The 22,641-nt window shown below is 37.7% G+C and overlaps 1 protein-coding gene across 1 annotated transcript in view; it reads right to left on the reverse strand.

Moving 5' to 3' along the window:
- RCL1 (RNA terminal phosphate cyclase like 1) overlaps positions 1 to 22,641 on the reverse strand; it is a 220,382-nt gene that overhangs the window by 7,431 nt on the left and 190,310 nt on the right. Inside the window, exon 9 of the mRNA XM_024995983.2 lies at positions 18,406 to 18,537. Coding sequence (XP_024851751.2) covers positions 18,406 to 18,537 — 132 coding nt within the window. The remainder of the gene's footprint in view (positions 1 to 18,405; positions 18,538 to 22,641) is intronic.

The following is a 22,641-nucleotide window of genomic DNA, read 5'->3' on the forward strand; positions in this document are numbered from 1 at the left end:
AAGGAGTGCCCCAACACAGAGCCAATCTACAAAGACTGGAAGAAGCCTTTCTTCTTCTTTTTTTCTTCTGTTGATTCCAGGCACTTAAGGTAATTCTACCAAAACACAACCAATGACTAGGTAACAGAACACAGATTTCAGTGGCCATACATGACAAAGAATACACACTTTAGAAAAGGTTTTATAAAAGTCACTTAATAAGCAAATAACAACAACCCATGACAAAGAATAAAAACAAACCCTGAAGAGGGGGTAGAATTGTATTTCTATAATTGCCACATTATAAAATTCAGAAGGTCTCATTAAAAAAAAAAATTAGGCATGAAAGAAACAAGTCAGTGTGGCTCATTTAAGAAACCAAAGAAATTAATTAAAAAAACTGTCCAGAAACAGTCAAGGCATTGTTCTTACTAGACAAAGACTTTAAATCAACATCTTAATATGATAAATTGAAGTTGATAAAAAGAAACCAGAAGAAAGATTTCTCACCAAATAGAGACTATCAATAAAACGGTAGAAACCTAAAAGAGAAACTCTGTTAGTCAGTTTGGGCTGCTATACAAAGTATCATAGACTGAGTGGCTTATAAACAACAGAAATTTATTTCTTAATGTTCTGGAGATTAGAAGTCTGAAATCAGGGAGCCAGAATGATCAGGTTCTGGTTAGAAATCTCTTTCAGGTTACAGACTTTCAGCTTCTCACTCTATCCTCAACATGGCAGAAAGAGGGTGAGTAAGCTGTCTGGCCTCTTCTAAAAAGGGCACTAATCCCATTCACAGGGCTCCACTCCCATGACATAATTACCTACCAGAGAGGCCCCTCTTCTAAATACCATCACGTTGAGTATTCCATTAAAACATATGAATTTTGGAAGAATATAAATATTCAATTCATAGCAGAAATAGAAATTAAAATTCTGGAACTAAAAACAGTAATGAAAAATTCATTAGAAGTTTCAACAGCAGAGTTGAACTGGCAGAAGAGAGAATTAGTGACTTTGAATAGGTCGTTTGAAATTATCCAGTCTTAGGAACAGAAAGAGAAAGGATGGAAGAAAAGTACAGAAACCTAAGGGACCTGTGTGGGCATCAAATATACACAAAACAGGAATCCCAGAGTGAGAGAAAAGTGCAAAAAGAATATTTGAAAAATATTCTTAACGGCTATAATAGCTGAATATAACGGCTGAAAGCCTTATAAACTTGACAAAAGATGTGAATCTACATATGCAAGAAGCTCAGTGACTGCAAGTGAGATAAACCTATAGTGATCAATAAAGGGAGAATCCTGCAAACAGCAAGAGAGAAGCAACTTATTATGTATAAGGAATCCATAAGTTTAACATCCCATTTCCATTAAAAACCATGAAGCCATGAGGCAGTGGATGAGATACTAAAAGTGCTGAAAAGGAAAAAAAAAAAAAAACAAAAACAATAATTCTCTATTTAGCAATACTATTCTCCAAAAGTGAAAAAGAAACTTCCAGGAGCTAGGAAATCATCATTTCTTCTTAACAAATAGAAAGCTGAACAAACAAAAAACCAACAACTCTTCTTTGAGCCATCGGACTAATGAATTCACAAAGCAAACTGTCACCCAAAAAACTGGAGAGGCAGATACAGACAACTAAAGCATCCTAGAGTGGAAACTCTCAAATAGAAACTTTCAAGGGAACCACTGTCAGGTTAGAACCTAAACTATAACTGCCAAATTGCTGGAGGTTTGGTGTGAACAAGCCTGAGAGAGAAAAAATCAGTCAGAGAGTCACCACATTTTTGTTAAGTTTACCTCCAAGAGCTTAACTTGGTTCTCACAGTGAATATTGGAGAAAAATCCCCTCTAGCTCTAGCAGGTGGAAAGTAACCATTGTCAAATATGGTACAGCCTTCTACTAGTTCTTAACAAGGCCTACCCTCAAGAGAAACTGTTTTACCCTAGCCTAGACTAATGGGGTTTAGTTTTAGCCTAACTGACCTGAGGAAGGGAAATACCTGATTCCAATCCATTGCAGTCTTCCATGCGGGAGAAGGGAAATACCCAGTTCCACATCTCTCTAGCCATCCTGTCTCACCTAATAAAGCAGGAAGTAGGGGGGGAGACAGAGGTTCACAGTTCACAGTACACATACAGGTTCACAAAAAGACTAAGACCTAACCACAGGACTATAGAAGGCTTCCCCTCCTCCCTACCTTACCACCACACGACTTAAGGCCTCTTTACCAGAGATGCTTTTATCCAATACATCATGTCTGGCTTTCAACAACAAGAACAAAAAGTTAGAAGACATAAGACAGAAAACACAGTTTGAAGAGATAAAGTAAGCATCAGAACCAAACTCAGATGTGGTGGGGATGTTGGAATTACCAGATTGGGAATTTAAAACAATTATTATTAATACATTAAAGTCTCCAATGGATAAAGCAGATAGCACGCATGAACATATGGGCAATGTAGGAATAAAAAATAAATTTTAGAGATTAAAAACACTGTAACAATAGAAGAATAACTTTGATGGGCTCATTAGTGGGATGGACATAGCTGAATAAAAATCTCTGACCTTGAGGATATGTCAGTATAACTTCCAAAGTGAAAAAACAAAGGAAAAAAAAAAGACTTGGAAAATGTAAAACTGAACAGAATATCCCTAAACTGAATAACAACTAAAAAAGGTATATGTGAAAAAAGAATAAAGAGAAAAACAAAGAGAATTATTTGAGACAATCATTGTTGAGAATTTCCCCAAGTTAATGGCAGATACCAAACCACATATCCAGGAAGCTCAGAGAACACTAGGCAGGGTAAATGCCAAAGCAAGCAAACAGACAAAAACCCTACACATAGGCATATCATATTCAAACTGAAGGAGATCCCAGATAAAGACAAAATCTTCAAAGAACTCAGAAGAAAAAGTGCCTTATATACAGAGGAGCAAAGATTAAAACTATTATACAACTTCACCAAAGAAATCACTGAAACAAGAAGAGAGGAGAGTTAAATATTAAAAGTATTAAAAGAAAAAAAAAAACATCAACCAAGAATTTTGTGAAATTATCCTTCAAAAGTGAAGGAGAAATAAAAACTTTCTCAGACAAACCAAAATTGAGGGAATTTAATAGTTCCCTGGTGGTCCAGTGGTTAAGAATTGGCCTGCCAATGCAGGGGACAAAAGTTCGACCCCTGGTCTATGATTTAAGATCCTACATGTTGTAAGACAACTAAGCCCATGTGCCACCACCCCTGAAGCCCTTGTGCCTCGGGCCAGTGCTCCACAAGAGGAAAAGTCACCGTGGTAAGAAGCCAGCACACTGCAACGAAGTGTAGCCCCTGCTCTCTGCAACTAGAGAAAGCCCACATGTAGCAACTAAGACCCAGCACAGGCAAAAATAAATAAATAAAAAATTTTAAATTTAATACTTAATACTCGAAATTGAGAGAATTTGTCATCAGTAGCATTGTCTTGTAAGAAATGTCAAAAGAAATTCTCCAGAGAGAAGGAAAATGATACCCGTCAGAAAATCGTACCTACATAAGCAAAGGAAGAGCACTGGAGAAGGAATAAATGAAAGTGAAATACAAACTTTTACTTTCTATCTTAAGTGATCTAACATAATTTGTTTAAAATAAAAATAGCAACAGTGTATATGAATACATATGTCCATACATGTAATACATAACATATAATACATATCTTTATGCATGTTTATATATATGTGTTATGAATGCTAGCTAACATCGATACAAGGGATGAAAGGGAGGAATCAGGATTATTTTGTTATTAGAAAGTACTTGTACTATGTATGAAGAAGTATCCTATAGGAAAGTGAACTTGGATTACTTGTAAATGTGTATTGCAAACTCTAAAGAGAAAACACTAAAAAAGTTTGTTTTATTTTTTAAAAAGGAACCACCTATATGCTAAAAAAGAGGAGAAAATAGAATCACATAAAATGCTCAATTAAAATAAAAAATGGCAGAAAAAGAATGGAAAACAAAAAATAGGGGCAAAGAACAAAGGCAACAAATAGAAAATAGGAACAAATATTGTAGATATTAATCTAACTATATAAAAAAATCACTTTAAACATTAATGGTCTAAATACACCAATTAAAAGATAGATATTGTCAAAGCGGACCAAAAAGCAAGATCTAACTATAAAGCTGTCTACAAGAAACCTGCCTTAAATCTAAAGACATATAGATTTACTAGGGTATGGCCAATTAAAACAAGATACCATTCCACACCTATTAGAATAGCCAAACCTCAAAATACTATCAACATCCAATACTGACAAGGGTGTGGAGCAATAGAAATTCTCGTTCCCTTGTGGGAATGCAAAATGGGACAGCCACTTTGGAAGATAGTTTGGAGTTTTCTTACAAAACTAAACATACCCGTAACAAATAACCTAGAGATCATGATCCTTGGTATCACTCCCAATGAATGGAAAATTTACACCAAAACCTACACAAGAATGTTAAGAGCAGCTTTATTCATAATGGCTGAAACCTGGAAGCAATCAAAATGTCCTTTAGTAGGTGAATGAATAAACAAACTGTGGTATATTTCCTTGGAGAAGGAAATGGCAACCCATTCCAGTGTTCTTGCCTGGAGTCCCAGGGATGGGGGAGCCTGGTGGGCTGCCGTCTATGGGGTCCCACAGAGTCGGACACGACTGAAATGACTTAGCAGCAGTGGTATATAGGGACAATGGGATATTATTCAGTGATAAAAAGAAATGAGCTATTAAGCTTTGAAAAGACATGGAGGAAACAAATTCATATTACTAAGTGAAAAAAAAAACAAAAAACAAACAGTCCCTAAAGGCTACATACTGTATGATTCCAAAAATATGACATTTTGGAAAAGACAAAACTATAAAAGGATCAGCAGTTGCCTGGGGAAGGTGGGGGAGGGATGAATAGATATGGAGCGCAGAGTATTTTTTTAAGGCAGTGAAACTACTCTGCATGATACTATACTGGTGGATATACATCACTGTATATTTGTACAAACCCACTGAATGTAGGTCAGGAAGCAACAGTTAGAACTGGACATGGAACAACAGACTGGTTCCAAATAGGAAAAGAAGTACGTCAAGGCTGTATATTGTCACCCTGCTTATTTAACTTATATGCAAAGTACATCATGAGAAACTCTGGGCTGGAAGAAGCACAAGGTAGAATCAAGATTACTGGGAGAAATATCAATAACCTCAGATATGCGTGGCATCCCACTCCAGTACCCTTGCCTGGAAAATCCCATGGATGAAAGAGCCTGGTAGGCTGTAGTCCATGGGGTCGCTAAGAGTCAGACACGACTGAGCGACTTCACTTTCACTTTTCACTTTCCTGCATTGGAGAAGGAAATGGCAACCCACTTCAGGGTTCTTGCCTGCAGAATCCCAGGGACGGGGGAGCCTGGTGGGCTGCCATCTCTGGGGTTGCACAGAGTCGGACACGACTAACGTGACTTAGCAGCAGCAGCATATATGCAGATGACACCACCCTTATGGCAGAAAGTGAAGAGGAACTAAAAAGCCTCTTGATGAAAGTGAAAGTGGAGAGTGAAAAAGTTGGCTTAAAGCTCAACATTCAGAAAATGAAGATCATGGCATCTGGTCCCATCATTTCATGGGAAATAGATGGGGGAACAGTGGAAACAGTGTCAGACTTTATTTTTCTGGGCTCCAAGATCACTGCAGATGGTGACTGCGCCATGAAATTAAAAGACACTTACTCCTTGGAAGGAAAGTTATGACCAACCTAGATAGCATATTCAAAAGCAGAGACATTACTTTGCCAACAAAGGTCCGTCTAGTCAAGGCTATGGTTTTTCCAGTGGTCATGTATGGATGTGAGAGTTGGACTGTGAAGAAGGCTGAGCACTGAAGAATTGATGCTTTTGAACTGTGGTGTTGGAGAAGACTCTTGAGAGTCCCTTGGACTGCAAGGAGATCCAACCAGTCCATTCTAGAGGAGATTAGCCCTGGGTGTTCTTTGGAAGGAATGATGCTAAAGCTGAAACTCCAGTACTTTGGCCACCTCATGGGAAGAGTTGACTCATTGGAAAAGACTCTGCTGCTGGGAGGGATTGGGGGCAGGAAGAGAAGGGAATGACAGAGGATGAGATGGCTGGATGGCATCACTGACTCAATGGACGTGAGTTTGAGTGAACTCTGGGAGATGGTGATGGACAGGGAGGCCTGGCGTGCTGCGATTCATGGGGTGGCAAAGAGTCGGACACGACTGAGGGACTGAACTGAACTGAACTGAAGGTACAACACCAAGAGTGATCTCTAAGGTGAACTACAGGTTTTGGGTGATGATGTGTCAATGTATTTTCACTGATTGTGAACAAACGTACCACTCTGGTGTAGGATGTTGATAACAGGGTAGCTGTGTGTGCCTACATGGGGACAGGGCAGTATGGAAATTTTCTGTACCTTCCAGTCAATTTTTCTGTCAATATAAAACAGTTGTAAAAAATAAAATTTATTTTTAGAAACATGAATGCAAAATTAAGACATACTCAGATAAAAAAACTGAGGGGAGTTTGTCAACTGTACACCTGTTCTACAAAAATGGTGAAAGGACTTCTCCAAATTATAATGAAAGAACACTAGACAGCATACAGAGAAATAAAGAGCAGTGATAAAGGCAGCCACACAGGTAAATGTAAAATGTAGCAGCATCACATATTTGGTTTGTCCTCTTCCTTTTCCATACAATGAATGCATAAATCAATGATTACATTGCTATGTTAATGGGCACTCAATATATAAAGAAGTAATTGTAACATTACCAACATAGAGGAAAGGGATGGAGCAGTAAAGGCGCATAATTTGTACATGTTATTGAAACTAAGTTGGAATTAATTCAAACCGGATTGTTACAAAATTAAGATGTTAAATATAATCTCCTGGGTAACCATTAAGGAAAAAACTAAAAATTATACAGAAAAAGATATAAGGAAATCAAACAACAAAATACAAAAAAATTCAATAAAACACAGAAATTACAGTAATGGAATGATAGGAACAAAAAATTATAAGGCTTAGAGAAAACAAATAGGAAAATGGCAGAAGTAAATACTTCCTTATCAGTAGTTACTTTAAAATGTGAATGCATTAAACTCTACAGTTAAAAAGAAGAGATTGGCAAATTGAATTTTAAAAAGTACATAACTGAACAATAAGTTATAAAAATTATAAACATATACACACATAAAAATAGAGCTCACAAATTGACAGAATTGAAGGAAGAAATACAGAGTTCAGCAACAATATTTGGAGATTTAATATCCATGTTCAATACTGGATAGAACACATAGAAGACAAATAAGGAAAGAGAGGACTTAAAAACGCTATACACTAACTACACCTGACAGACATATGGAGAACATTACATTCAACAGCAACAGAATATTCATTCTTTTTAAGTATACATGGAACATTCTCCAGGTAGAGCATAAATCAAGTCACAAATCAAAGTCTTAACAAATTTATAAAGATTGAAATCATCAAAGTATCTCTTCTGACCACAGTGGAATGAAACTAGAAATCAATAACAGAAAGAACAGTGAAAAATTCACAGATACATATAAATTAAACTACATTCAAACAACTAACTGGTCAAAGATTAATCACGTGTGAAATGAGAAAAATATTTTGAGATGAAAGAAAATTAAAACACAAAACACCCAAACCTATAGGATACAGTGAAAGCAGTGCTCATTGGGGAAATTTATACCTGTAAGCACTTATAGTAAAGAAGAAATCAAGTTGGTGAGGACCAAATAAAGTTGAAGAGCTATGTTAGCTATATTCAACTCTAGGCTTATGCCCTGGAGAAATGCTTAAATATTTTCTTTTGCAGACATGTATAAGAATGCTCAAAGGAGCAATATTTGAAATCACAAGGATTTATAAATAATTAAAATGTCCACTGGCAAAAGAATAGATGATAAATTTTAGTATATGCATACACTAGGGAATTCTACAACTCTGTAAATGAATTATAGAGTAGAATTAATCATCATGATACAATTTAAATATTAGAACACAAAATAATACTATATATTGCTTTAATTTGTATGGTAAGTGTGGTAAGTGTTAGTTGCTCAGTCATTCCCTTCTCCAGGGGACCTTCCCAACCCAAGGATCAAACTCAGTTCTGTATTGCAGGCTGATCCTTTACCATCTCAGCCACATATATAATAAGGTCAGTTCAGTTCAGTCGCTCAGTCGTGTCCAACTCTTTGCGACCCCATGAAACGCAGCACACCAGGCCTCCCTGTCCATCACCAACTCCCGGAGTTCACTCAGACTCACGTCCATTGAGTCAGTGATGCCATTCAGCCATCTCATCTTCTGTTGTCCCCTTCTCCTCCTGCCCCCAATCCCTCCCAGCATCAGAGTCTTTTCCAATGAGTCAACTCTTTGCATGAGGTGGCCAAAGTACTGGAGTTTCAGCTTTAGCATCATTCCTTCCAAAGAAATCCCAGGGCTGATCTCCTTCAGAATGGACTGGTTGGATCTCCTTGCAGTCCAAGGGACTCTCAAGAGTCTTCTCCAACACCACAGTTCAAAAGCATCAATTCTTCAGTGCTCAGCCTTCTTCACAGTCCAACTCTCACATCCATACATGACCACTGGAAAAACCACAGCCTTGACTAGACGAACCTTTGTTGGCAAAGTAATGTCTCTGCTTTTGAATATGCTATCTAGGTTGGTCATGTAATAAGGTATAAAGTAACAAATAAAATTTGTGTTAATCACACAATCATGTCTGACTGATTGCAATCCCCTGGACTGTAGCCCACAAGAGTCCTCTGTCCATGGAATTCTCCAGGCAACAATACTGGAATGGGTACCATTATCTTCTCCAGGGGATCTTCCCAACCCAGGGGTTGAACCCATGTCTCCTGTACTGGCAGGCAGATTCTTTACTGTGTGAGCCACCAAGGAAGTCCAAAATTTGTAAACACTATTACAAATTCAAAATAATGATTAGGTCTGACAGAGTTTTAAAAATATGATCCAGGAAGATTAGTGAGAGGTTCTCTGATTGAATTATTTCATATTTTAAGCTTGGCTGTGAGTATATTGTATACTTCCATTCAGTATGTAATTCTCTTGGTCTCTTTCTCTATGTCTGTCCCTTTCTCAGTCTCTCTTCTTTTTGAAATCACTTCATAATTAAAAAGTAAAATGTATAAATATATATATATGAAATAGTTATCAAATCAATAACCCAGCCTTATGACTTAAACATTTTTTAAAAATGGAGCAAGCTGAATTCAAATCTTGTGGAAGGATGAAAATAATGAAGGTTAGAATTGATGTAAGTCAAATAGAAAAACAATAGAAAGAATAAAACCAAAACTTGGTTCTTTGAAAACATTGTAAAAATTGACAAACATTCAGCAAGACTGACCAAGAAAACAGCTACCTGAGAGTACTACGTACTACCTGAGAACACTACCTGCAAAGCGTACGCAAAGGCAGGCAGAAGAGGAGTCTGCAGGTGGAAATAAGCAATGTCACTGGGAGAGTTTCCTGGTTTTGCAACTCTTTGCCTGAGGGCAAGTCTCAGTCAGTGCCAAATTGGGAAGTCAACACCCCAGTACAAAACCTGCAGTCTTACTAGTCAGATGAGATAGTTTTGGGTAAATACAACAGCTGGAAAGGGAGAGGTTAAATCCCAGTAAAGACCACATAAACTTTGCCTAAATCACTGCCTGCCCTCTGAATTACACATGCACAGACCCTAAGCAGCTCAACTAAGCTGAGTTAAAACATGCAGAGTTAAGCTATTGCCCACTACAGGAAAGACAACTTTGAATTCAGCCAGGTTAACGGCTTGATAAAAGAGTAAAAGAAAATTAAGAACTTTTCAAAGGAACATACAGGATTTGTATTTTCAATGTGTTTATAATGCCCACCATAAATTTAAAGCTATTAGACATAAAAAGAAATAGGAAAAATGTGACCCATCCCCAAGAAAAAAGGTAATCAATGGAGACCAGCCCCAAGATGACTTAGCTATAGGAATAAACACAGTACGATTTAAAGCGGCCAGCACAATAATACTCAAGGATGTGAAAGAGAATATTCTCAGTGAGTGGAGAGGATATCTCAGTAAAGAAATAAAAACTATACAAAGGAACCAAAGTTTCTATTTTAGAGGTAAAATAATCTTTACTAGGTTACTGTTTCCTGTTTATAAGTAAAAATACAATAGCTGGAAAAACAAAAAGTTCCCTGAGAAAGCTTAAAAACATATTAAATATGACAGATGAAAGAGTCCTTAAACTTAAAGATGGTAAGTATTGTAGAAATTATTGAAGCTGAAGAGAAAAGAAAAAGACTGGGAAAAAATAAAACAGAACCTCAGGGACGTGTGTGCGTGTGCTCAGTCATGTCTGACTCTTTGGGACCCCATGGACTGCAGGTCACCAGGCTCTTCTGTCCATGGGATTTTCCAGGCAAGAATACTAGAGTGGGTTGCCATTTCCTACTCCAAAGGATCTTCCCAACCCAGGGATTGAACCCATCTCTCTGGCATCTCCTGCATTGGCAGGCAAATTCTCTACCACTAGCATCACTGTGGGAGAATGTCAAATATTTTAACATTTACGTAATTAAGTCTTATAAGAAGAAAGCTGAGTCTCAAAAAAATGTGTCTGATAAACTTAAAATGGCTGAAATTTTCCCATATTTAGTGAAAACATAAGCTTATGGATTCAAGAATGCCAACAAATTCCAAACAGATAAACATGAAGAAAATGACACTCAAAAACATCAAAATCCAATAGTCCTCGAAGGATGAGCCATGGACCTCTAGGGATCTCTCAAATCCTTTTGTGGAGACTTACAAGGTCACAACTATTTTCAGAATAATAAGGTAATATGCATCATTTTCACTGGTTGACATTTACACTAATGGGGCAAAAGCAATAGCAAAATCAAACTGCTGGCATATTATGAATCAAGCAGTGGTATCACCTGACACACCAGGGAAGCTCTATCAAACTACAGCTGTGGTCACTGTCTTCTACACCATGGGAAACTCAAAAAAATTTTTAAGGCCAGTTATATTTAAGAATGTCATGAATTAATAAAAATATTTATCTTATTAAATCTTGACCTTTGAGCATATATATATATATTTAATTAAAGACTTTATTTTTAGAGCAATATTAGGTTTAGAAAAACTGAGCAGATCATAGAGAGTTCCCACATACTCTTTTGCCTACTCAGTTTCCCCTATTATTAGGATCTTGCATTTGTGTGGTACATTTGTTACAACTGAAGAGCTGAAACCAGATATATTACTGTTAACTGGAGTCCACAGTTTACATTATGGTTGTTTGTGTTGTAAACTTCTATGGGTTTTATATAATGACATATATCCACTGTTATAGTCTCACAGAGAATACTTCCACTGCTTAAAAATCCACTGTGCTCCACCTATTCATTCTTTTCCTCTTATGCTTCAGTCCCTGGAAATCACTGATCCTTTCATCATCTCCAAAGTTTTGCCCTTTCCAGAATGTCAGTTAGTTGGAATCATCCAGTATGTAGCCTTTTCAGATAGGCTTCTTTATCAATATGCATTTAATGTTTTTTCCAGGTCTTTCCATGGATTTGATTGTTTCCTTTCATTGCTGAACAATATCTCATTGTACGGATGTAACACAATCCGTATAGTCAAAGCTATGGTTTTCCCAGTAGTCATGTATGGATGTGAGAAAAGAAGGTTGAGCACCGAAGAATTGATGCCTTTGAATTGTGGTGCTGGAGAAGACTCTTGAGAGTCGCTTTGACTGCAAGATCAAACCAGTCAATCCTAAAGGAAATCAACACTGAATATTCATTGGAAGGATTGATGCTGCAGCTGAAGCTCCAGTACTTTGACCACCTGATGTAAAAAACCCTGATGCTGGCAAAGATTGAGGACAGGAGGAGAAAGGGGCAACAGAGAATGGGATGGTTGAATGGCATCACTGACTTAATGGATGTGAGTTAGTGCAAACTCTGGGAGACAGTAAAAACAGGGAAGCCTGGCCTGCCGCAGTCCATGGGGTCATAAAGAGTCGGATGTGACATGGCAACAGAACAACACAATTTGTTTATCCATTCACTTAGTGAAGGACATCTTGGTTGCATCCAAGTTTTGACAATTATGAATAAGGTACTATAAACATCTGTGTGCAGATTTGCACATGGAAATAAGTTCAATTTATTTGTGTAAATATCAAGGGGTGTGATTTCTGGACTGATGTAATCCTATGTTGAGATGTGTGAGAAAATGCCATACTGTCTTCCAAAGTGGCTTTAACATTTTGGATTACTCCAGCAAGGAATGAGAGTTCCTGTTGCTTCATAGCCTTACCAACACTTGATGTTGTTAGCATTTTGGATTAGTCATTATAATAGGTGTGTGGTGATATTTCATATTTTCCCAATGACAGATGATGTTTAATGTATTTTTATATAACTTACTTACCATCTGTATGTCTTTAGTGAGGGATTTCTATTCAGGTCTTATACTCACTTTTTAATTGAGATGTTTAGTATACATCTTTGTAATGTGATGAAATCAGAAGTAAACATAAAGTATTTCTGCTGCATACTTAAGTATGATGATTTTCTTGAGAAAAAGACACTTGAGTGATTGTTTGAGTTGTAAGCTGAACAAGCCAGCGTTTTCACAGAGCACCATTTTTACTTGTAAGAATGACTGATAAACTGCTGTTATTCATAATTGGGTAATGGCAGACATTTTCTTGAATTTTGGAACCCTTGTATCTTCCAGCGTCATTAGCTTGATAGCTTTTCAATACTTACAACATTTTCTGATAAGATTGATAATGTTATTAATAAGGGTCATTTAAAAATATTGTATAACCAAACGTGTCACTATTTTAAAGATCTGCATAAATTGGTAAACCAATATTCTGCATCAAAAGCCACTGCTAAGAAAATGAATAGGCAAGATACATACACAGGAGAAAAAAATTTGCAAATCATACATTTGACAAAAGACTGTTATCCAAAATAAATAAAATCCTACAAGTGAGTATTTTATTTTAATTGGAGAATAAGTTCTTTACACTGTTGTGTTGGTTTCTGCCATACAACAACATGAATAAGCCATAGTATACACATGTGTTCTTTTCCTCTTGAACCTCCCTCCCACCCTCACCCCTGCTTCCCCTCTAGGTTGTCACAGAGTACCAGCTTGAGCTCCCGGTGTTATACAGCAACTACGCACTGGCTGTCTGTTTTATTTACGGTAGTGTATATGTTTCAATGGCACTCTCTCAATTTGTCCCACCTTCTCCTTCCCCCACTATGGCCACAAGTCTATTCTCTATGTCTCTATTTCCACCCTGCAAATAGGTACCAGTACCATGTTTCTAGATTTCATATATATGCATTAACATACAACATTTGTTTTTCTCTTTCTTACTTCACTCTGCAGAACAGGTTCTAGGATCATCCACCTCACTAGAACAGACTCAAATTTGTTCCTTTTACGGCTGAGTAGTAGTCCATTGCATATATGTACCACCTCTTCTTTATCCATTCATCTTTTGATGGGCATCTTAGTTGCTTCCATGTCCTGCTGCTGCTGCTGCTGTGCTGCTAAGTTGCTTCAGTCGTGTCCGACTCTGTGCGACTCCATGGACTGCAGCCTACCAGGCTTCTCTGTCCATGGGATTCTCCAGGCAAGAACACTGGAGTGGGTTGCCATTTCCTTCTCCCTTCCATGTCCTAGCTATTGTAAATAGTACTGCAATGAACACTGGGGTACATACACTACTCAATTTTAAAAGGGCAAACAATCTAATTAAAAATGAGCAAAAGATGGAGAAGGAAATGGCAACCCACTCCAGTATTCTTACCTGGGAAATCCCATGGACAGACAAGTCTAGCAGGCTACAGTTCATGGGGTCACAAACAGACACGACTTAGTGACTAAATAACAACAACAAAGATATCTATTTATACTTACATAAATTTCTAAGGCCTATGTATATATATATATATGTGTGTGTGTGTGTCCACAATCCCTTTTTTTTTAATTTTACAATTAAAAAAATCTGAGGGCAAATATGTTTTCTTATAATCCGTTTCATTACTAAACCTGAGATGACCTAAATTCATTTGCTGGTGAAATAAAGACTGTTTACCTCCCCTACCCCCCAAAAAATAAGCAAAATATTTAAACTGAGATTTCACAAAGGAAGATATAGGAATAGCATAAATACATGAATAAGTGCTCAAAATCATTCATCAATGAAATACTGCTATAAATGCATAAGAGTGGCTAAAATAAAAAGACTATTAACACCAAATATCAGTGAACATGTGTTATAATTGAAATAGTTACATACTGCTACTAAACTAAGCTGAGGTGAAAACCATACTAGTGGTGACCTTCTGAGAGATGGGTACAGGGAACTGGGAAGAAGCATAAGTAAACTGGCTGGGGAGATCGGAACATTTTATATTTTGGTAGGAGTTTAGGTTATCCAAGTATACGCATTTGTCAAAATTCATTGAGTGGTACACTTAAGATTATTTATTCCCTATATGCAAAAAACAGCATAATAAATACTGAACTCTAAGTAATAATATATATGCTTAAATACTAGATGAAGTACAATGATGTTTACAACTTTGAAATGCATCAAAAAATGGATTGATAGATGGAGGAATCAATAAATAAATGGTTGGGTAAATATAAATAAATGGTTGGGTAAATATGCAAAAAAGTAAATTAATTGATAATTGTGGAATTTAGTTGATGAGTATATATAATTCACTGTGTAGATGTTTCCATTTTTCAGTATATTTAACAAATTTCCTAATAAAATGTTGGAATAAAGCTTTGCATAAAAAAGCCTGATAGAAAACATATTGAATTCAGATGTTTAAATTTTAGAAGACTTTTCAAGTTATTTAAAATGCTGCATATTAACCTTAATCATAAAGTACACTTTATATTTTTTAAAACTTCCTACATTTCAGTGAGGCAGAATCAAATGGTACTTTTTTCATCTTATACTAATCAGTGGAATACAGCTTTCTAGTTAAAAAATTAATCCATTTTAAATGTTAAAGACATGAGAAGATGAACTTTGTTGTCACGTGGTAAAATCATTTTAATAAGGATAAATTACTTGAAGCACATTTTCTTTGAGCAAACATAGGGCATTATATGAGTTTCAGAACTCAGAGTTTAGATGTCCTCAAGAGCTTCACATTCTAATTATAGCATAGGTACTACTAGGTGGTTACCACTTTATTTAGAAAATATAACCTATTAGAGATATCTTTAAAATGGCTATTAAAATGCCTGACAACCTTTACAATATATTATGAAATAAAATGATGGATATAAAGACACTTTGAAAAAATAAAGTTATACAATTCTGCTGAGATGGTATTAAAACATTTTCCTCTCTTGGTTCATGTTGAATACTGGACTTTCAGTTTCAGTTCAGTTGCTCAGTCGTGTCCGACTCTTTGCGACCCCATGAACTGCAGCACGCCAGGCCTCCCTGTCCATCACCAACTCCCAGAGTTCACTCAGACTCACGTCCATCGAGTCACTGATGCCATCCAGCCATCTCATCCTCTGTCGTCCCCTTCTCCTCCTGCCCCCAATCCCTCCCAGCATCAGAGTCTTTTCCAATGAGTCAACTCTTCGCAGGAGGTGGCCAAAGTATTGTAGTTTCAGCTTCAGCATCAGTCCTTCCAAAGAACACCCAGGGCTGATCTCCTTTAGGATAGACTGGTTGGATCTCCTTGCAGTCCAAGGGACTCTCAAGAGTCTTCTCCACACCACAGTTCAAAAGCATCAATTCTTCAGTGCTCAGCTTTTTTCACAGTCCAACTTTCACATCCACACATGACCACTGGAAAAACCATAGCCTTAACTAGATGGACTAGTAATGTCTCTGCTTTTGAATATGCTATCTAGGTTGGTCATAACTTTCCTTCCAAGGAGTAAGGGTCTTTTAATTTCATGGCTGCAATCACCATCAGCAGTGATTTTGGAGCCCCAAGAAATAAAGTCTGACCCTGTTTCCACTGTTTCCCCGTCTATTTCCCATGAAGTGATGGGACCAGAGGCCATGATCTTAATTTTCTGAATGTTGAGCTTTAAGCCAACTTTTCACTCTCCACTTTCACATTCATCAAGAGGCTTTTTAGTTCCTCTTCACTTTCTGCCATAAGGGTTGTGTCATCTGCACATCTGAGGTTATTAATATTTCTCCCAGCAATCTTGATTCCAGCTTGTGCTTCTTCCAGCCTGGCGTTTGCTGTTGCTGCTGCTGCTGCTGCTAAGGTGCTTCAGTCATGTCCGATTCTGTGCGACCCCATAGACGGTAGCCCACCAGGCTCCCCCGTCCTTGGGATTCTCCAGGCAAGAACACTGGAGTGGGTTGCCATTTCCTTCTCCAATGCATGCAAGTGAAAAGTGAAAGTGAAGTTACTCAGTCATGTCCGACTCTTGGTGACCCCATGGACTGCAGCCTTCCAGGCTCCTCCGTCCATGGGATTTTCCAGGCAAGATACTGGCCTTTAGAAAAGCATAAATATTACTTTATGCATTAGTCAAAGAATTAATTAAATCCTGCAGTCCTTCTGTTTATAAAAAATGATTGTTATTATTCACTAAATTACTCTAGGTTTGTCTGTTCAGGAAAAAGAAGCCCTTAAGGCTACAGCAATCTTGCCTCACTTGATTGCTTCCAGAGAGTCAAGTAGTGAGAGTGTTGAAAATTGTGCTTTCTTCATTAAGTAAGAATAATTGGAGCCTATTATACAGAGTGAAGTAAGCCAGAAAGAAAAACACCAATACAGTATACTAACGCATATATATGGAATTTAGAAAGATGGTAACAATAACCCTGTGTACGAGACAGCAAAAGAGACATTGATGTATAGAACAGTCTTATGGACTCTGTTGCAGAGGGAGAGGGTGGGAAGATTTGGGAGAATGGCATTGAAACATGTAAAATATCATGTATGAAACGAGATGCCAGTCCAGGTTCGATGCACGATACTGGATGCTTGGGGCTGGTGCACTGGGACGACCCAGAGGGATGGTATGGGGAGGGAGCAGGGAGGAGGGTTCAGGATGGGGAACACATGTATACCTGTGGCAGATTAATTTGGTATTTGGCAAAACTAATACAATATTGTAAAGTTTAAAAATAAAATAAAATAAAAAAAAAGAATAATTGATGATTAATCAGAATGTGTAATTTCCTTTTTCTTTGGAAAAAGGCAACTAGATGTGTTTTGAAGAAACAATTTCATTTTCAGGAAGAATTCCACTAAGCTAGGACAAGAAATGTCAAACTTGTGCTGTAGCATCCCTTTTGTCCATCCAGACAAAGCTAGTTAAAATTTCTGTAATTGAAATTACCCCATCTTTCTCTGTTATTGACTAACTCTCTAATCCCTCATATCTATACATCTCTTAAGCTGAATCTTAAAAACAGGAAAAATGTGGAGAAAGGCCCCTATTAATGTAAAAATTTAAAAATTTTCCTAACTAGTTTTCTTTAAATCTGTTACTTGCTTGTTCTCTGAGCTATTGGCTCTTCTTTCCTACAGCTTAAAGGTTTTGCAAATCTGTCTAGCTTGAACTCAGATTTTACTTATCCCTTGCCTTTCTTTTTACATTAAAACAAATACAAAATTTCCTGAGAAGTTTTTTCATTTTGAAAAAATAGAAACCTCTGCTTCGAAACTTTTGCCTTAAATCAATTTCTTTTTTAAACGAAGGCTTATTTTTGTGGAGATCGACAACATAGTACAGTTCAAAACCACAAGGAACTTCTTTTCTTGAGTCACCTTTTCTTACCAAATAGCAGTTCTTACTAACTGATTTCCTTTCAGGGCACATTTTACTCACTGATTACAAGCTCCTAAAAACAAGTGAGCGTGTGTGTGTAAAATCCAAAATCAGAAACTGACCTACAATAGGATCAATTCTTACTTGGCCAGACACCCAGCATAGTCATAATCAGGAATTATCATTAGTGATATTGTATGTTCTTTAAAAGAAATATGACACATAACTGAGATATTTTATTGTTTTCATTAGTCTAATTAGAAAAATAGAATATTTTTCACACATGCAAATAATACTGTTTATTCTAGAAGTCAGTAGGATTCTCTTTTGAAGCATTTGAATTAATCTGTTTACATGCTGTTCCTTATAGCAAATTAGATCATTGTTCTGGATTCTTCACCCCCTCCCTCTGCCTCGTGAAAATCTAATGAGAGTTAATTCCCGAAACCACTGACGTTGGGTATAGTCATGTATGTGACTTGCTTCGGCCAACTGAATAACAGCAAATATGAGTACAAACCTTACGTGAGTGGTTTGACTTGGCCTCTTCTGCTTGGTGATCCAACAGGAAAAGAATGCATTGATACCTTGTGTAGCTAACGGGATTTTGAGAACACATGCAGCACAGTTGACCTTGGCCGGTCTAGGTGACCTGCAAAAACAAGGCAGTGCTAGCTCATCTATGAACCATGATCAAGGAAAACTAATTCTTGTTTTTTATGAGCCACTGAGTTGTGAAAATGTTACTTAGCTTTAGTGTAACAACAGCTGATAAAAATATGCCATATTTTGGTGTGCTCAGTGGCATACACCTATTTGAAAACTGACCGACAGAATCAATCCTTACATTAACTCTTAGTCCCACAATCTGCAATGACCAGGAGCTTTGGAGACTCAAATAATCAAGCACATCCCAATAACTACTGTTTCTTGCTACTACCAATGGGGAGCCCAGACAAGCTGGAAACACTAGATAAACTTCCATAAGAAAACTGGAGAAGAGAAACAGAATAGTCAACCAAAATGTGCAAAAATCTTAGCTTCCGTAAGAGTCCAACAGAAATAACAAGAGCAGAAAGAAGATTTATATCTAACCAAGATTGCAATCTGCCTTCCACTCCACTGGCCAAAGAATCAGCAACGTAGTCCAAACTGTGACTTTTCCTCTGGGTTTCAGAGGACCTGGAGTGTTTTACTCTGCCAGCATTTCCTCCTTTCTCCTGTTTCATTTGTAGCTAGCCACATTAGTATGTTTTCACCCAGAGCACAGTGCAGTAAGCAGGGAATCTTGGAGACTGGGGAGGGGGTTTATCGTGGTCTCTCTCCGGTTTTGTTACAGGAGCAGCACAGAAAGGAATAAAGGGTAGGGTATATACTGAGATGTTTATTTTCAGAGACACACTTTTACATGTACATTCTTGACACATTCCCCAAAAGATCATAATAATAGTTATACATTTCTGCTAGTTGCAGTTAGTGATGCAATTCTTGGCAACAGTCCAGATAAAAATTAATTTATATAGTACTTTTTGGTTTAAAAATAAAGCATTTTGTTATTATCTTGATTAACTATAAAATTCTCCTCTCATCTTCCTATCATAATTTCAGTGTATTTCTTTGTATACATGATTTCTATTATATATACTGCAAAAATTTTTTAATATGGCTATAAAATAATTTTTTATATGGCTAGTGTTGTTCAGTTGCTCAGTCATGTCCAACTCCTTGCGATCCCATGGACTGCAGCATGCCAGGCTTCCCTGTCCTTCATCATCTCCTGGAGCTTGCTCAAACATGTCCATTGAGTTGGTGATGCCATCCAACCATCTTATCCTCTGTTGTCCCTTTCTCCTGCCTTCAATCTTTACCAGCATCGGGGTCTTTTCTAATGAGTCTGCTTTTCACATCAGGTGGCCAAGTATTGGAGTATTGGAGCTTCAGCTTCAGCATCAGACCTTTCAGTGAATATTCAGGCTTGATTTCCTTTAGGATTGACTGATGTGATCTCCTTGCAGTCCAAGAAACTCCCAAGAGTCTTCTCCAACACCACAGTACAAAAGCAATAATTCTTCAGCCCTCAGCCTTCTTTATGGTCCAACTTTCACATCCATACATGACTCCTGGAAACAGAAATAGCTTTGACTAGACAGACCTTCATTAGCAAAGTAATGGCTCTGCTTTTTAATACTCTGTCTAGGTTGGTCATAGCTTTTCTTTCAAGGAGCAAGCATCTTTTAATTTCATGGTTGCAGTCACTATCTGCAGTGATTTTGGAGCCCAATAAAATAAACTCTCTCACTGTTTCCATTGTTTCCCCACCTATTTGCCATGAAGTGATGGGACCAGAGGCCGTGATCTTCATTTCTTGAATGTTGAGTTTTAAGCCAGCTTTTTCACTCTCCTCTTTTACTTTCAAGAGGCTCTGTAGTTCTTCTTTGCTTTCTGCCATAAGGGTGGTGTCATCTGCACATCTGAGGTTACTGATATTTCTTCTTGCAATTTTGATTCCAGCTTGTGCTTCATCCAGCCTGGCATTTTGTTTGATGTACTTCACATATAAGTCAAATAAGCAGGGTGTCGATATACAGCCTTGATATACTCCCTTCCCAATTCCCAGTCCGTTGTTCCATGTTTGGTTCTATCTGTTGCTTCTTGACTGGCCTACAGGTTTCTCAGGAGGCAGGTGAGGTGGTCTGATACTACCATCTCTTGAAAAATTTTCCACAGTTTGTTGTGATCCACACAGTCAAAGGCTTTAGCATAGTCAATGAAGTAGAGGTAGATGTTTTTTGTTGCACCGTGTTTCTGCTTCCACCCCAGTGACTTACCTAACATTTTTCCTCTAGGACCATCTGGATTACACACAGTGTTGTTTTTTTCATAATCCTTATATGAAATGGCTGCCTAATCTCCCACTCAGCCCTAATCAAATTAACCATTTCCTACTGTTGGATTTTTATGCTGTGAACAATTTTTCACCATTACAAATAATTTTAACAAATTGCATATTTTTATCACATATTTTTAAATCTTTTGATTATTTCCTTAGCACAATTTTCCAGAAGATCCTACTGGGACAAAGGATATGATATTTTTAAATCAATTGATTTCTAGAAGACTTTTATGAAACCAAAGGTAATTAATGAGAGTACTACTTTTACTCTTTTCTGCTGCTGCTACTGCTGCTAAGTCGCTTCAGTCGTGTCCGACTCTATGCAACCCCATAGACGGCAGCCCAGCAGGCTCCGCCGTCCCTGGGACTCTCCAGGCAAGAACACTGGAGTGGGTTGCCATTTCCTTCTCCAATGCATGAAAGTGAAAAGTGAAAGTGAAGTCGCTCAGTCGTGTCTGACTCTAGCGACCTCATGGACTGCAGCCTACCAGGCTCCTCCGTCCATGGGATTCTCCAGGCAAAAGTACTGGAATGGGTTACCATTTCCTTCTCCATTGCATGAGAGTGAAAAGTCAAAGTGAAGCCACTCAGTCGTGTCCAACTCTAGCGACCTCATGGACTGCAGCCTACCAGGCTCCTCCGTCCATGGGATTTTCCAGGCAAGAGTACTGAAGCAGCAAATGTTAAATATTATTATGAGTGTTGCTTTGTTTTGTAGCTAAACAAACAGAAGTAAAAAGGTACTTCATTATCAACTGTTCATTTAAAAGTGGAACATTTTCCCAAGTTGATTAATTAGATCAGTTCCTCTTCTCAATATCCAGTTACTTTACCACAAATGAACAGAAGTAGGTTTCACATAGTGCCAATCAACAGGAAAAATATACTGATTGCTTCTTTTTTATGTGAATGCTTTATGTGGGTTCGTCTATGGATTTGCACATAAGACTGTTCTCACATTATGAATCTGTAAATTGGGAGCATCCTTATTTTAAGAAAACTGTGGCAGTCTTTCTGAAAAATAATTGCTAGAACATTTTTACCAGATTTACCTTGATCCAAAAGCTTTGAGTTTGTAGAGGAATCTAATCAACTTAGCAAATCAGCCAAAAACAACACTGCATGACAGATCAAATTCCATCTGAACAAATATCACACAGACTGGGTAATTTCAGAGGACAGAAGTAGGACCAATAAGGGGAAGCTGAAGGGAGACAAGACTTTTGCTGGTGATAGGAAGGCTTTTCTAACAATTAGCTCAAGTTCGAATTGGTTATGAGCTGTCCTCCGAGGAGCAAGTTTCTATCACTCTCCTCCAGCAAGGATGTCAGGAATAGTTTGGGGTACTGTATAGGTATAGGGGAGGCCTGTTGGGGAGCAGCATGCATAGCTTCTAAAGTTCCTGTGACTCTGTTTTCCATAGAGCAGCCCTTGGACCTGGACCTCTTGGTCCCAGGAATAGGGACTGATTTGTACAAGAGAAGGAAAGAGGAAGAACCTGTCTTGCTCTTCTTGTGGGTGGGGCTGACCCTAGCCAGAATTTTGAAATAGTCAGACTTTATCGTTGGCAATTTCCCACTTCCCTTTCTGCACGTTTGCTTCCAGTCTCGTCCAGACCTCAGCCTCCAAGCAGGACCACTTCTACTACATCACTCCTCTGTCTCCAACCATTTCAGACGTCCCATTCTTTTAATACAGCTAACCTCAGCTAAATGTTGAAAAGAAAGTAATTTGTTAAAACCATTTCACTCTAAAATGTGAATGATACCCCCATGGCCTTCCTAGGCAGATATGAGTTTTCAAAACAACGTGTTTCTAAAACCGGTGATATCTTTAACTGACAACACATGGTAAATTAAATGT

This window comes from Bos taurus, chromosome 8 (genome assembly GCF_002263795.3).
Source record: "Bos taurus isolate L1 Dominette 01449 registration number 42190680 breed Hereford chromosome 8, ARS-UCD2.0, whole genome shotgun sequence".
NCBI classification, from domain to species: Eukaryota; Metazoa; Chordata; class Mammalia; order Artiodactyla; family Bovidae; genus Bos; species Bos taurus.